Raw genomic sequence first — 16680 nt, 5'->3', positions numbered from 1 at the left:
TGCCTATGACCCCAAGAACACCATCTCCACCATCAAACATGGAGGTGGAAACATTATGCTTTGGGGGTGTTTTTCTGCTAAGGGGACAGGACAACTTCACCGCATCAAAGGGACAATGGACGGGGCCATGTACCGTCAAATCTTGGGTGAGAACCTCCTTCCCTCAGCCAGGGCATTGAAAATGGGTCGTAGATGGGTATTCCAGCATGACAATGACCCAAAACACACGGCCAAGGCAACAAAGGAGTGGCTCAAGAAGAAGCACATTAAGGTCCTGGAGTGGCCTAGCCAGTCTCCAGACCTTAATCCCATAGAAAATCTGTGGAGGGAGCTGAAGGTTCGACTTGCCAAACGTCAGCCTCGAAACCTTAATGACTTGGAGAAGATCTGCAAAGAGGAGTGGGACAAAATCCCTCCAGAGATGTGTGCAAACCTGGTGGCCAACTACAAGAAACGTCTGACCTCTGTGATTGCCAACAAGGGTTTTGCCACCAAGTATTAAGTCATCTTTTGCAGGGGGTCAAATACTTATTTCCCTCATTAAAATGCAAATCATTTTATAACATTTTTGACATGCGTTTTTCTGGATTCTTTTGTTGTTATTCTGTCTCTCACTGTTCAAATAAACCTATTAAAATGATGGGAAACGTACAAAATCAGCAGGGGATCAAATACTTTTTCCCCCCACTGTAGGTCTGACTCTGGACTTTTATGTTATACAGGTCAACCAAACCTGCAAAACATCTTTGACAATTTACAGCAGAAATATTACAAATATTACTCTTATGGGTAAAAATAAAAGCTATGCGTGAAGCCTCTTTAATCATAAGCATCCCATCTAGTCGACAGATATTTAGGAGAGAGACCTTCCTGAACTGTCCTAACCAGTTTTGATAATAGAAAAATGCAGCGAATCAGTTGTTCCTATGCCACATACAATTGCTTTGGAGTTGTTCAAATAATGTTTTCATATTTCTATATGGTCAATCCATAAATAATCTAGACCTACATGCAGCGATACCTCTTGCACTTTTGGCAATGATTTCACAAGACCTATTGTACATCATATGCCTAAATGCTTAAAACCAATAGGCTAATAAATTAACACATTTTTCTTTCGATTATTTAATTACCTACTACATCATGCTATTTCAAGTTATCCCTTTGGAGCGCAACGTCACATTGTTTGAAAAAAGATACCTATATTGGACATGTCTATAAACTGGGCAGTAGAAGTCCTCTAGGGCTTATGTTAACTTTGATTGTGTTGATGAAAATGATAGACCTTTCAAATGTTGTTTGCATCTCAGCAACATTATCGGTAAGCGACATGATGCCTACTGTACCAAAGCGATTTAAACAGGAGTGAAGTGAGTTGATATATAGGCTAACAGAATTGGTTAAAAAAAGTTATGCATGCTAACATACTAGGCAATAATTAAGAGTAGGCAGAGTGATTGCTGAAGGTGAAATTTATATAATACATTTTACCATTGCAACATTTGAAGTAGGCCTATGTCACATTCACCTTGGTTTTATGGAGCATGGTATAGAGTTCAATTCAATTTAAGGGCTTTATTGGCATGGGAAACATATGTTTACATTGCCAAAGCAAGTAAAATTGTGACGCATGCTCCCGCGCCCCCTCCCTGGTGCTCAAAGACGCCAGGCACCCCAGCATTACGCACTTCTGCCACCATCATTACGCACACCTGCCTTACCTCATCACGCTCATCAGCGAATTATTGGACTCACCTAGACTCAGTCACCTGTTTATTACCTCCCCTATACTTGTCAGTTCCCCAGCTCTGTTCCCAGCTGCTGCATTGATTGTCGTCTGTCTTTTTGAAATGTAAAAAAAATAATATTTCACCTTTATTTAACCAGGTAGGCCAGTTGAGAACATGTTCTCATTTACAACTGCGACCAGGCCAAGATAAAGCAAAGCAGTGCAACAAAAACAACAACACGGAGTTACACATAAATAAACGTGCAGTCAATAACACAATACAAAAATCTATGTACAGTGTGTGCAAATGTAGAAGAGTAGGGAGGTAAGGCAATAAATAGGCTATAGAGGCGAAATAATTAAAATGTAGCATTAACACTGGAGTGATAGATGTGCAGATGATGATGTGCAAGTAGAGATACTGCGGTGCAAAAGAGCAAGAGGATAAGTAACAATATGGGGATGAGGTAGTTGGGTGTGCTATTTACAGATTGGCTGTGTACAGGTACAGAGATCGGTAAGCTGCTCTGACAGCTGATGCTTAAAGTTAGAGAGGGAGATATAAGACTCCAGCTTTAGTGATTTTTCCAATTCGTTTCAGTCATTGGCAGCAGAGAACTGGAAGGAAAGGCGGCCAAAGGAAGTGTTGTCTTTGGGGATAACCAGTGAAATATGCCTGCTGGACCGTGTGCTACGGGTGGGTGTTGCTATGGTGACCATTGAGCTGAGATAAGGTGGGGCATTACCTAGCATAGAATCCCGCACATTGGCTAACCGGGCAATCTGCATTGTGTCCCACCCACCAACCGCCAAGCCCTCTTTTACGCTACTGCTACTCTCTGTTCATCATATATGCATAGTCACTTTAACCATATCTACATGTACATACTACCTCAATCAGCCTGACTAACCGGTGTCTGTATGTAGCCTCGCTACTTTTATAACACTGCTACTGTATATAGCCTGTCGTTTTACTGTTGTTTTATTTCTTTACCTACCTATTGTTCACCTAATACCTTTTTTGCACTATTGGTTAGAGCCTGTAAGTAAGCATTTCACTCTAAGATCTACACCTGTTGTATTCGGCGCACATGACAAATAAACTTTCATTTGATTTGTATGTTTGGCAGCATGAGTGAAGGAGGCTTTGTTGCGAAATAGGAAGCCGATTCTAGATTACATTTTGGATTGGAGATTTTTAATGTGAGTCTGGAAGGAGAGTTTACAGTCTAACCAGACACCTAGGTATTTGTAGTTGTCCACATATTCTAAGTCAGAACCGTCCAGAGTAGTGATGCTAGTCGGGCGGGCGGGTGCGGGCAGCAATCGGTTGAAGAGCATGCACTTAGTTTTACTAGCATTTAAATGCAGTTGGAGGCCACTGAAGGAGTGTTGTATGGCATTGAAGCTCGTTTGGAGGTTTGTTAGCAGTGTCCAAAGAAGGACCAGATGTATACAGAATGGTGTCGTCTGCGTAGAGGTGGATCAGAGAATCAACAGCAGCAAGAGCGACATCATTGATATATACAGAGAAAAGAGTCGGCCCAAGATTTGAACCCCGAGTCACCCCCATAGAGACTGCCAGAGGTCCAGACAACAGGCCCTCCGATTTGACACACTGAACTCTATCTGAGAAGTAGTTGGTGAACCAGGCGAATCAGTCATTTGAGAAGCCAAGGCTATTCTGTCTGCCGATAAGAATGCGGTGATTGACAGAGTCGAAAGCCTTGGCCAGGTCGATGAAGACGGCTGCAGAGTACTGTCTTTTATCGGTGGCGGTTATGATATCGTTTAGGACCTTGAGCATGGCTGACCAGCTTGGAAACCAGATTCCATCGTGGAGAAGGTACGGTGGGATTCGAAATGGTCGGTGATCTGTTTGTTAACTTGGCTTTCGAGGATTTTAGAAAGGTAGGGCAGGATGGATATAGGTCAATAACAGTTTGGGTCTAGAGTGTCTCCCCCTTTGAAGAGGGGGATGGCCGCGGCAGCTTTCCAATCTTTGGGGATCTCAGACGATACGAAAGAGTGGTTGAATAGGCTAGTAATAGGGGTTGCAACAATTTTGGCGGATCATTTTAGAAAGAGAGGGTCCACAGAGAGGGGGGGAGGGCTCGGGCAAGTTGCTGCAGGGGATGCTGAGATGTTGGCTGGGGTAGGGGTAGCCAGGTAGAAAGCATGGCCAGCCATAGAAAAATGCTTATTGAAATTGTCGATTATCATAGATTTATCGGTGGTGACAGTGTTTCCTAGCCTCAGTGCAGTGGGCAGCTGGGAGGAGGTGCTCTTATTCTCCATGGACTTTACAGTGTACCAAAACCTTTTGGAATTAGTACTACAGGATGCAAAATTCTGTTTGAAAATGCTTGCCGTATCTTTCCTAACTGACTGAGTATATTGGTTCCTGACTTCCCTGAAAAGTTGCGTATCGTGGGGGCTATTCGATGCTAATGCAGAACGCCACAGGATGTTTTTGTGTTGGTCAAGGGCAGTCAAGTCTGGGGTGAACCAAGGGCTATATCTGTTCTTAGTTCTTCTTTTTGAATGGGGCATGCTTATTTAAATGGTGTGGAAAGCACTTTTAAAGAGCTACCAGGCATCCTCTACTGACAGGAGGAGGTCAATATCCTTCCAGGATACCTGGGCCAGGTCGATTAGAAAGGCCTGCTCGCTAAAGTGTTTTAGGGAGCGTTTGACAGTGATGAGGGGTGTTTTTTGACCGTGGACCCTTTACGTACGCAGGCAATGAGGCAGTGATCGCTGAGATCCTGGTTGAAGACAGCAGAGTTGTATTTAGAGGGCAAGTTGGTCAGGATGATATCTAAGAGGGTGCCCATGGTTACAGATTTAGGGTTGTACCTGGTCGGTTGCTTGATAATTTGTGTGAGATTGAGGGCATCTAGTTTAGATTGTAGGACGGCTGGGGTGTTAAGCATGTCCCAGTTTAGGTCACCTAACAGTACGAACTCTGAAAAGATGGGGGTTAATCAATTCACATATGGTGTCCAGGGCACAGCTGGGGTCTGAAGGGTGTCTATTACAAGCGGCAACGGCGGGAGACTTGTTTCTGGAAAGGTGGATTTTTAAAAGTAGAAGCTTGAATTGTTTGGGCACAGACCTGGATAGTATGACAGAACTCTGCAGGCTATCTCTGCAGTAGATTGCAACTCCACCCCCTTTGGCAGTTCTATCTTGTTGGAAAATGTTATAGTTAGGGATGGAAATTTCAGGATTTTTGGTGTAACCAGTTCTGACGCTGTTCCTGTCCTGTTGCATGTCCGTTCTTTATTAAATGTTCAACTCCCCGTTCCTGCTTCTCATCTCCAGCATCAGTCCCTACAGAAATAGATAATAAACAAAAGTGAAATATACAATAAAAAACTACATTACACTTACAAAAGTTCCAAAAGAATAAAGACATTTCAAATGTTATCTTGTGTATATATACAGTGTTGTAATGATGTGCAAATAGTTAAAGTACAAAAGGGAAAATAAATAAACATAAATATAGGTTCTATTTACAATGGTGTTTGTTCTTCACTGGTTGCCCTTTTCTTGTGGAAACAGGTCACAAATCTTGCTGCTGTGATTGCACACCGTGGTATTTCACCCACTAGATATGGGAGTTTATCCAAATTTGATTTGTTTTTGAATTCTTTGTGTGTCTGTGTAATCTGAGGGAAATATGTGTCTCTAATATGGTCATACATTTGGCATGAGGTTAGGAAGTGCAGCTCAATTTCCACCTAATGTACAAAAGGTAAAATAAATAAACATAAATATACAGTAGGTTGTATTTCAATGGTGTTTGTTCTTCACTGGTTGCCCTTTTCTTGTGGAAACAGGTCACAAATCTTGCTGCTGTGATTGCACACCATGGTATTTCACCCACTAGATATGGGAGTTTATCCAAATTTGTTTTGTTTTTGAATTCTTTGTGTGTCTGTGTAATCTGAGGGAAATATGTGTCACTAATATGGTCATACATTTGGCATGAGGTTAGGAAGTGCAGCTCAATTTCCATCTCATTTTGTGGGCAGTGTGCACATAGATTGTCTTCTCTTGAGAGCCAGGTCTGCCTTCGGCGATCTTTCTCAATAGCAAGACTATGCTCACTGAGTCTGTACATAGTCAAAGATTTCCTTAATTTTGGGTCAGTCATGGTGGTCAGGTATTCTGGCACTGTGTACTCTCTGTTTAGGGCCAAATAGCATTCTAGTTCTAATTCTTTCCAATGTGTTAAGTAATTATCTTTTCGTTTTCTCATGATTTGGTTGGGTCTAATTGTGTTGCTGTCCTGAGGCTCTGTGGGGTCTGTTTGTGTTTGTGAACAGAGCCCCAGGACCAGCTTGCTTAGGATTTTGATAATTAGATGGAATCAGCCTAATTCTGCATTATTTGTTTTTTTACATTGTACACAGATTATATTTTTGCATAATTCTGCATGCAGTCTCATTTGGTGTTTGTCCCATTTTGTGAATTCTTGGTTGGTGTGTGGACCCCAGACCTCACAACCATAAAGGGCAATGGGTTCTATAACTGATTCAAGTATTTTTAGCCAGATCCTAATTGGTGTGTCAAATTTTATGTTCCTTTTGGTGGCATAGAAGGCTCTTCTTGTCTCTCAGATCGTTCACAGCTTTGTGGAAGTTACCTGTGGTGCTGATGTTTAGGCTGAGGTATATATCGTTTTTTGTGTGCTCTGGGGCAACAGTGTCTAGATGGAATTTGTATCCGTGGTCCAGGGAACTGGACCTTTTTTGGAACACCATTATCTTTGTCTGACTGAAATTTACTGTCAGGGCCCAGGTCTGAAAGAATCTGTGCAGAAGATCTAGGTGCTGCTGTAGGCCCTCCTTGGTTGGGGACAGAAGCACCAGATCATCAGCAAACAGTAGACATTTGACTTCAGATTCTAGTAGGGTGAGGATGGGTGCTGCAGACTGTTCTAGTGCCCTCGCCAATTCGTTGATATATATGTTGAAGATGGTGGGGCTTAAGCTGCATCCCTGTCTCACCCCCCGGCCCTGTGGAAAGAAATGTGTGTTTTTTTTAATCAATTTTAACACACACTTGTTGTTTGTGCACATGGATTTTATAATGTCGTATGTTTTTCCCCAAATACCACTTTCCATCAATTTGTATTGCAGGCCCTCATGCCAAATTGTGTCAAAAGCTTTTCTGAGATCAACAAAGCATGAGAAGACTTTGCCTTTGCCTTTGTTTTGGTTTGTTTGTTTGTCAATTAGGGTGTGCAGGGTGAATGTGTGGTCTGTCGTACGGTAATTTGTTAAAAAGCCAATTTGACATTTGCTCAGTACATTGTTTTCGCTGAGGAAATGTCAGAGTCTGTTGTTAATGATAACGCAGAGGATTTTCCCAAGGGGTCAAACTTGTCTTGGGGTCAAACTGGGGTCAAACTTGTCTCCACTTTTGTGGATTGGTGTAACGCCCTGGCCATAGAGAGGGTTTTTTTGTTCTCTATTTTGGTTAGGCCAGGGTGTTACATGGGTGGGCGTTCTATGTTTATTTTTCTATGTTGGTTTGTTTCTTTGGTTTGGCCATGTGTGGCTCTCAATCAGGAACAGCTGTAGATCGTTGTTGCTGATTGAGAGTCATACATAGGCAGCCTGTTTTTCCTTTGGGGTTTGTGCGTGATTATTTTCTGTCTAGGTTTGTGTTAACCCTGACAGGACTGTTTGGCTGTCGTTTCTTTTAGTGTTTTGTTTGTAGCGTTTATTAAAATCCTTTATGATGAACACATCCTCCGCTGCACCTTGGTCTCATTGCGACGACGGTCGTTACAATTGGGGTGATCAGTCCTTGGTTTCAAATATTGGGGAATATGCCAGAGCTGAGGATTATGTTAGAGTTTAAGTATAGCCAATTGGAATTTGTGGTCTGTATATTTTATCAGTTAATTTCAGGATACCATCAACCCAATAGGCCTTTTTGGGTTGGAGGGTTTGTGTTTTTGTCCTTTAGTTCATTCAATGTAATTGAAGAATCCAGTGGGTTCTGGTAGTCTTTAATAGTTGATTCTAAGATTTATTTGATCATGTATATGTTTTTGCTCTTTGTTCCTTGTTATAGAGCCAAAATAATTGGAGAAGTGGTTTATCCATACATCTCTGTTTTGGATAGATAACTCTTCATGTTGTTGTTTGTTTAGAGTTTTCCAATTTTCCCAGAAGTGGTTAGATTCTATGCATTCTTCTATTACATTGAGCTGATATCTGATGTGCTGTTCCTTCTTTTTCCGTAGTGTATTTCTGTATTGTATTAGTGATTCGCCATAATGAAGGCGTCAGCTCAGGTTTTCTGGGTCTCTATGTTTTTGGTTGGATAAGTTTCTACATTTTTTCTTCATCAAACCATTTGTCATTGTTGTTAATTTACTTAGGTTGTCTGCTTGACATTTTTCGATTTGATAGGGAAGCTGAGAGGTCAAATATACTGTTTAGATTTCTACAGCCAAGTTTACACCTTAATAATATTAAGAAATTATATAGATGGAAGGAAAGTAGTGTGGAAATCTACCAAAAAACAATTAGGCAACAGCAAATTCAATCCCTTCTAGACAATATCCTGGACAAAATGTTTCACTGTAATAAATAACTTCCTTTGGCTTTGATAACTCATGATTGCGCAAAGCTCTGTTCAAGTGGAGTGTGATTTTGCTGTGATCTGATTGACTGTGAACGCTCTAAGAGACTCTGGGTTGAGGTGAGTGATAAAGTAGTCTACAGTACTACTGTCAAGAGATGAGCTATATGTGTATCTATCATAGGAGTCCCCTCGAAGCCTACTATTGACTATGTACATACCCGGCGTCTGACAGAGCTGCAGTAGTTGTGACCCGTTTTTGTTGGTTATGTTGTCGTAGTTGTGTCTAGGGGGGCATGTGGGGGAGGGAATGAGTTCACTGTCGATGCCTCCTCGCGATTGGTTATTTATTCCCGCCATCTTTTGCAACAAAGTAAATTAACACCTTCCATAGAGATAGATAGAGAACTCAAATCAAATGTTATTTTTCTAATGCGCCGAATACAACAGGTGTAGGGTAGACCTTACCGTGAAATGCTGACTTACAAGCCCTTAACCAACAATGAACTTTTAAGAAAACATTTACTAAATAAACTACAAATAAAATAAGTAACACAATAAAATAACAATAATGAGACTATATACAGGGGGTATCGGTACCGAGTCAATGTGCAGGGGTACAGGTTAGTCGGGGTCATTTGTACATGTAGATAGGACTCATCTTTGTAGCTGTGCATGTGACAGCATTGGCAGCGCCATTGAAGCTATCTCAATTTTAAAGTAGTCAATTTTCTTCTTCATGATTGGCTGATCCCTTCTGATGACCCGGTTGGACATGACTCCAACATGATCACTAGGAGGGATCAGCCAATGAAGTCAGATGTCCCACCCAGTTGTCTACATTATGGTGGAAGCCCTCAATAGCGCTCGCCAACTTGTCATCCTAAAACTCGTAAAATGAATGGTGAAAGAATAGGATTTTGGAGTAAACGCAGAAAATAAGGTCTGAGGTTAACGCATGCTTAGGAAATCTTATAAGTTATGTTCTATGAGATAATAGCAGTTATGAATTGTGAAGCCTTTATATACTTCATGTGCTTTTTAAAAAATATAATAAATTCTTCAAAATTCACAAAAAGTGACGTTAGCTGATGAAGATGATCTCATAGAACAAAACGTATAAGATCTCCTATACCTGTGTTAATTACAGACCTTATTTTTGGCATTTATCCCCCCAAAATCCAAAAACCCAATTCATTTTCTGCATAGGCTTTGTCCAACGAACCATGGTGGAGTTAGTGCCTATAAAAAGACGCCATTACTATTTATCTCTATGGCGTTGCCCATGCTAATTTGGCCTTTTGGCCACTAGAGGCTTCTATCATTGTCTATGGCGCCATCAAAGGGTTTCATCATCACTATCTTTCCTTTGTGCTACCTCAAACTGTTTTGATTACCGCCTGAGAGAAACTTTTATTAGTTAATTTTACTCCTGGCTGAGAGTTTGTCTGGGCAGTGTCTTAACATCATCCTAATACCTACTCTGAGCTGGAAGCTTATTTTGTCTTAAAACAGGTTTTAACAGGATTCCAATAGGACCTTTTCTGAGATGCTTTGTGGATATGGGCCAAGTTGTTGTAATGCCTCTCACCTCATTGTTTGGTCATAAAAAAGCTTCCCTCAACAAAGTACTCTGAGATCTACTTTAGTGCAGGGCTCTCCAACCCTGCTCACCTCCTGTAGATTTTCGCTCCAACCCTGTGAGCCATTCATGCCCAAACACATGCAGTGTGATCAATGTCAATTATTTGGTAATGTGTCAAGTGTATGTAGACGGGAGTAGTATTATATGCCAGCTGAGTGTAAATGCTGCAATTGGGGTGTTGAACATGCACTTGAATTTCTGACGTGTCCGGTTAGGTGAAGGAGAGGGAGGTGGCAAGAATAAGGGCTGTCCAGAATGTCACCTATCCGGAGGTGTTGACAAGAGTAGAAGAAAGGAGTGAAGATGAAGAAGTAATGGTAGTAGGAGTAGAGTCAAAAGATGATATTAATTGTCAACAGAGGGATCCTAACACTTTGCATGTTAAGAAGGTGGACGTTTATTACTTTGGTTGTCAACCGCACAGTGGAAACGGAATGGAAATCTGAGAAAATAGGCGTCATTTTGTGTGCGGCTGAGCATTTTTTTTTTACATTTTGGGGATTTTTCTGCAGAGGCATTACAAGGAATCCCGTCGATGAATGCTCCATCCTCACAGGCACCTGAGTATGTGTAGGGAATACACAATAATGTTTTGTTCTGCTACCATGTTGTGCTGCTGCCATGTTGTGTTTCTACCATGTTGTTGTCATGTTGTGTTGCTACCATGCTGGGTTGTCATGTGTTGCTGCCTTGCTATGTTGTTGTCTTAGGTCTCTCTTTATGTAGTGTTGTGTTGTCTCTCTCGTCATGATGTGTTTTTTCCAATATTTGTATTTTATTATTTTTATTTTTAATCCCAGCCTCCGTCCCCGCAGGAGGCCTTTTGTCTTTTCATAGGCCGCCATTGTAAATAAGAATTTGTTCTTAACTGACTTGCCCACTTAAATAAAGGTTAAATAAAAAAATAAAGGGATGTGACTGAAGGAGAGGGATGGTTGTTATATACCCTGTACAGTAGGTGGCTGCAATACACCAATAGTTGTAATCTGCCATAAACTTTAAAGAAGGAGAAGAAGAAGAAGGACGACGACGACGACGACGAAGAAGAAGAAGAAGAAGAAGAAGAAGAAGCGTGACGTAGGGATCACATGACCCCAATCTCGCGGTTTTTGAAGATTTGTCGTTGGACGGGTAGCAGCTTAAGACATGGCCGAGGAACAGGGACGGAAGTGGGACCGATGCCTAGCTGATAGCGCTGTTAAGTTAGGTAAATATCTATATTTAAAAAAATCATCTATTGAGAAATGTATTCCGAACAGCGTACAACCTAAAACAGGGCAGTGTAAGACGGGGACTAGGTGCATGATCTTAGCAAGGCCACCTGTCATCGCATGGTGTGGACCGTATCGTTACCCGGTGAGGTCAATCGCCATTTCAAACCAAAAGCCCCATTAATATAGCTATATTTTTTGGCTGATTGATTTGTTGTAGAAATTATATTATAGGCTATTGTGTTGCAGAAGCGGACCCAAACGTTTGCCTGCGCAGGTACTCTGTTTTTTATTATTCTGCGACAAGACCTTGAAACACTCAGATCTCGTGCCCTTCACGCCCTAATTTAAGCCTTTGATACAATGTTTCAATGACAGTAACTGTTAATGCTATAACTGATACAATGTAATGCAGTAAAATGTTACCAGAATCCCTAACTGTTGCAATGCAGGTCACAGGCAACTGGGGTGTATTCATTACACCTATTCTGTTGAAAATCGTTTTGTCTGTTGCAAAACGATTAGGAACAGAACTTTTCCCGTTTTGAGTAAAATGTTTGCTGCAAAAACGAGAGCTTCTATTTGACAAATTCAGGTAGATCTCTCCCCATTTCGTTCCGTTTGCTCTTTTTGCTTCCGTTTCGTTTTTAAATGGTTTCTGTTGCAAGACGTAATGAATACACCCCTGATAGAGGGTCTTGGATGTGTGTCTGTCATTGCCCCTACCCACCATCTATTCTCATCATGAACTTCACTCCACTGTGCCACTGATGCAAGATCCAAGCAACATTCCACATGGCTTATGTTGTGCTGCTGACAGCATACCTATTGCTCATCAATGCATCTGTTAACAATTTCATCCCATCATTTACCCTGGCCTAGCCTTGTCTCATCCTCTTTCATGTCAGAGAGAGACCTACTCTATTAGGCACAGTATTGGCTATGGACAGACAGCGTTGTTGCATATTGCCTTGATTAAAAAAATCTAAGAAATACTGACACTTGCATATGACATTGAGTCCTCTAGTCTTTATAGGTTAATATGATTAAACAAACTATACAGTAATGATGCACCTGAACTGTATGCGTATCAAGCCCATCTTCAATCAGAACATAACCAGTGTTATTGGAATACCGACATTACTATGAGTACATAAATCAAGCTTTAATTATGTTCTATGTAGTTATGTCAATGACATTTTAGTCATTTAGCAGACACTCTTATCCAGAGTGACTTACAGTAGTGCTCGGTACATTTTATACTTTTCCATTCTGGTCCCCCGTGGGAATCGAACCCCAAACCCTGGCAACGCAAGCTCCATGCTCTACCAACTGAGCCACATGGACCCCTGTCATGTCTATCATGTGCTGATATATGATGTGTAATGAGGATTCATAAACTTACAGTTAATGTAAATTGTTACTATACTTTACAGAAAGGTCAGTGCAGACACTATAGTTTCACTAGCCTTATCCCTGGCCTATGTTGTCTTAACGGTAATACTTTACTATTACAGTTGCTGGATCGTGTTGGGAATAAAACATTTTAATCATGCATGTGGAGTGTGAAGGTAGAGTCCAATATCCACAATAAAATAATAATGTCCAAGAACATGTCACACATTCTGATGTTGAACTGATGATATTAAGGCACCCTTTCCAATCACAATATCTGGGGAAATTAGAGTCCATTGAAGTAGTGCTTTTCCTCAGAGGGATTTTAATTCTCATCCTTTGTAACCAAGATATTTGGCCATGGTCTTGGAATGTCAGCTAGCTTTGGAGCAACTAGCCATGAGAACTTCCTAATTTCCAGGTTTTAGATTTTGATCACACTGTGTGGCTAGAGATACATAACTGTCAGATCTGGCTTCATATTTGGCCAACTTCACTGCATTTCGGCAACTATCACAGGAAGGGGGAGGAGCGGGAGGAGGAGAAATGGACAGATTAAGACAGAGTGGGGTTAAAGAGACAAAAGCTGAGTCTGTAAATCTTAACGCTTGGACTGGAAAGGGGGGGGTGAAGAGGAGCATGATTTTATGTTTGTCAGCAGCAATAAAGATGTGGGATGTCGTTTTTGTGGTCTTGTTTGACATGTGTAAATTGTGTAATCCTGACGGAGGGAGCAGCGTCTGAGTGCTCTGGCAACGGCACATAGTCATGCTGCATAGCTCTCTGAATCCAATTAAGAAGTGGAGGGGCCCAAACTGTTGTTTTTATGTGTTTCTGCGATGGCTGGCCCGGAGCTGGGTGGGGCGCGGCCCACAGCGAGGTGAAGCTAAGAACACAAACACATTCCTCCTCCTCAAGCTCCCCCTCTGGTCCACACTTACTTGGTCTGTCTGTGTGGTGTCTGATCAGTTCGTCTGTCCACATCCTAGTCATGGAGATCACATCAACCCACCTGGACCCTCAGCTTGACCAGACTGGACCCTCACTCTCCCTTACTTACACATCCCAGATCTCTAGATCACACTGCCAGTCCTCTATCCCCCTCCATCTCTCCTTCCTCTTTGTGTCTGTCCTTCACAGCACTAGCTCCTCCTACCCCCAGACATCTCCTCTCCCTTTCCGCTCCATTTCCATTTTTTTCTTTCCAATTAAGTTCATTTTCACATGCGTTTCCTCATCTTCTCCCGCTTTCTCTCTCTAATGAACCATGTCTGGCTGACAGGTGCTGTTAACCAGCTCTGGGGTTAGGGGCCATGTTGCCCCCCTTACCTCGTTAGAGAAGTTTTAATTTGGAGCACACCAGGGAATTCCGTACCTGTGTGTATGTGTGCATCACCCCAATACTTAATCATAGGGTGTGCTGCTGAGTTGGTTTTTGTCTGTTCCTCTGTCGAAGTTTATGCATCTCTCTCGCGCTCTCTTTCTCTCTCCCTTGCTGTAGCCACCGGCCTTGGTGTGGGGATTGTGTTTTCAGTTCTCTTCTTCAAACGTGAGTATTGCCTCAGACAGCAGAGAACAGTCATAGTAATTTGTGCTTTTTAATAACACTGACCATGTGTTGATCTTTGTGGGAGTTATGGTTTGTTTATTAAAGTGAATTGTCCGTCCCATCTTCAGGGCGCACATGGCCAGTGGTGTTTGGCTCGGGTGTGGGGCTAGGCATGGGCTACTCCAACTGCCAGCAGGACTTCAGGTCACCTTACCTGCTCCATGGCCACATGGTGAAGGTGAGCAAATCACACACGTCATGACCAAGGTCGATGTCATTAAGTTTGAAACACAGTATCCCATCTTTTGTCCTCAACAATAATTGCACATAATACAATTACTATTCTTTTTGTCTTTCAGGAACAGTAGAAGACTGATGAGAGTTGGCTGATGTAGAAGTTGCTGTCTCGTCCTCATTATTTTGGACGGAACTCTGTCTCCCTGCCACCCAATGTAATTACTGTGTGAGTCTCAGGGCAGTCAATATGTATATATTTAATAAAACAGTAATGAAGAATTTGACAGAAATATCCTAAGTTACTTTTGTCATCTGTGTCAATAAAGTATTTGAGTGCTCACAAATAACATTTGTATTTTGAAATTACTTTGGCAAGCTTTGTGTGGGAGGGAGAGAGGGGGGGGGGGGAATTTAAGTATGTTGTGTGTTAATGAGTAGGAGAGTTAAACTCCTGCTGTTTTGGAATGGGAGCCAGCTTCAGCACCTGCAGCCCTCAAGGAAAGAGGGGAAGCAGGGGGGGGGGGGGGAAATGGCTAAAGAAAATGAAGCCATGGATAAAATATGATGATGGAGGGGGGGTGGTCATGGATTTTGGATCTATGATGTGCAGCATTACAACTAATTAGCATTATCATTAATATCGAGGTGCAACTTTCATTGGGGATGGGGGGACATGTCCCCCCCTGTTTTACCATTGGAATGTGTTACAAAATGAGGCAACGATGTGCTTTAGGACCATATGGACGCCTCCAAGCGGTCGGGTAGGCTTTTTTCAGTGTATCTGGCTGAATTAAAAAAATAATAATTATGTCCCGTCCCCCCCCACACTTCTAAAACCAAAGTTGCGCCCCTGAATAGTATCTATTGTGCATTGCTACCATCTAGCACTACCACGAATAGTTTCAGTGGAGAAACTGTAGGACATGTTACCAATGTTGCGCTGGCAAGAAGGGCGATATACATTGTTCCAGGTGAAAGTCTTATCTGCAACGCCATGCAGTCTGACCTCATATGGGAGTGTTTGGGAGGTTGGCAATGGCAGAGAACCTCTGTGTGTGTGTGTGTGTGTGTGTGTGTAGGTGGTGCTGCATGGAGAAGGATCATGCTAGCTTGTGTGTCTTTTGTGAGCAATCTTCTATACCTGTGTGTTCATTGGCAGCACTGTGTGTATGTGTCTGTAAGTGCGTTTTGTGAGTGTGTGTTTGTCCAGCCCCCTGGAGCAGCAGAATTTGTGGAATGTTCTAGAATGTCAGTGCTAGACTGAAGCTCAGCTCTTATTACTAACAGGTGAGTACTGCACTGTGCATGTCTGAAAACACACGCACACACACACACATTGTTCCACACACACAGAGAGCGAGAAACACGTTCACACTTTAACTTCAAGGCACTTATTCAAACACACATTCATACACGTGTACAAACTCACATGCTCCCTCATGAGCTTAAACTATACACATTACATACAGCACACATCCAGATATGCCCAGGCATACATATACATATACAATCTCAAACACATACTGTATTTATACCACATAATCAATTTAAAAATCACATTCACGTGTATCTCTCCATAATAGATACATTACGTTCTTCAACAGTCGTGTGTGTGTGTATATAAACATTATTTCAAACAGACACTCTTACACACACATGCATGTAAACACTCACGCATGCATTCTGCAAAGCATTCGTCAAGAAGTAAGGAGTATATGTTGACATTTTTTATTTAACTAGGCAAGTCAGTTAAGAATAAAGTCTTATTTACAATGACGGCCTCTTGCGGGGATGGGGGGATTAAAGAAAATAGGACAAAACACACATCACAACGAGAGACAACACTACATAAAGAGAGACCTAAGATGCCAACACAGCATGGCAGCAACACATGACAACACACCATGGTAGCAACACCACATGACAACATGGTAGCTAACACAACATGGCACAAACATTATTATCTAAAAAAAAAGGTTCCTCTATTTCACTCTTCCCCTGCCTATCAAAGTATTGTCTTCAAGTGAAGCGCAAAACACTGGTACGGGTGCTTGTGGATACAGTCCAAGCTGCACACCTGTGGAGGGAAGAGGGGGGTAGCGTTCTAGGACATAATAGTGTACCTGTCTGTGCCTGTCTGCCAGATTCTCCAGAAGACAGTCATAATCACTAATAACCTTGCCACTAATCTGAAAACACAGCTGGTTCAGATATCATACACATGTCAGCATCATAATTACAACCATTTTCCATCAGATGTGGTCTGTTCTGCTGCCAGAAGAGGGAGGTCAGAGAGGTGCCAGTCCAG

The 16680-nt window shown here is 42.0% G+C and overlaps 1 protein-coding gene across 1 annotated transcript; it reads left to right on the top strand.

Annotated features, from left to right (window-relative positions):
* The first annotated feature begins 11030 nt into the window (after positions 1 to 11030).
* Positions 11031 to 14719, top strand: LOC106583097 (MICOS complex subunit Mic10). Its single transcript, XM_014166913.3, has 4 exons — positions 11031 to 11187; positions 14088 to 14135; positions 14264 to 14373; positions 14495 to 14719. The coding sequence occupies exons 1-4, from the start codon at positions 11127 to 11129 to the stop codon at positions 14501 to 14503; spliced, it is 228 nt and encodes a 75-aa protein (XP_014022388.1). The 5' UTR covers positions 11031 to 11126; the 3' UTR covers positions 14504 to 14719.
* The last annotated feature ends 1961 nt before the right edge of the window (positions 14720 to 16680 follow it).

The sequence above is a fragment of the Salmo salar genome, chromosome 22, assembly GCF_965601325.2.
Source record: "Salmo salar chromosome 22, fSalSal1, whole genome shotgun sequence".
Lineage (NCBI taxonomy): Eukaryota > Metazoa > Chordata > Actinopteri > Salmoniformes > Salmonidae > Salmo > Salmo salar.
This window is presented reverse-complemented; position numbering and strand designations above follow the sequence as displayed.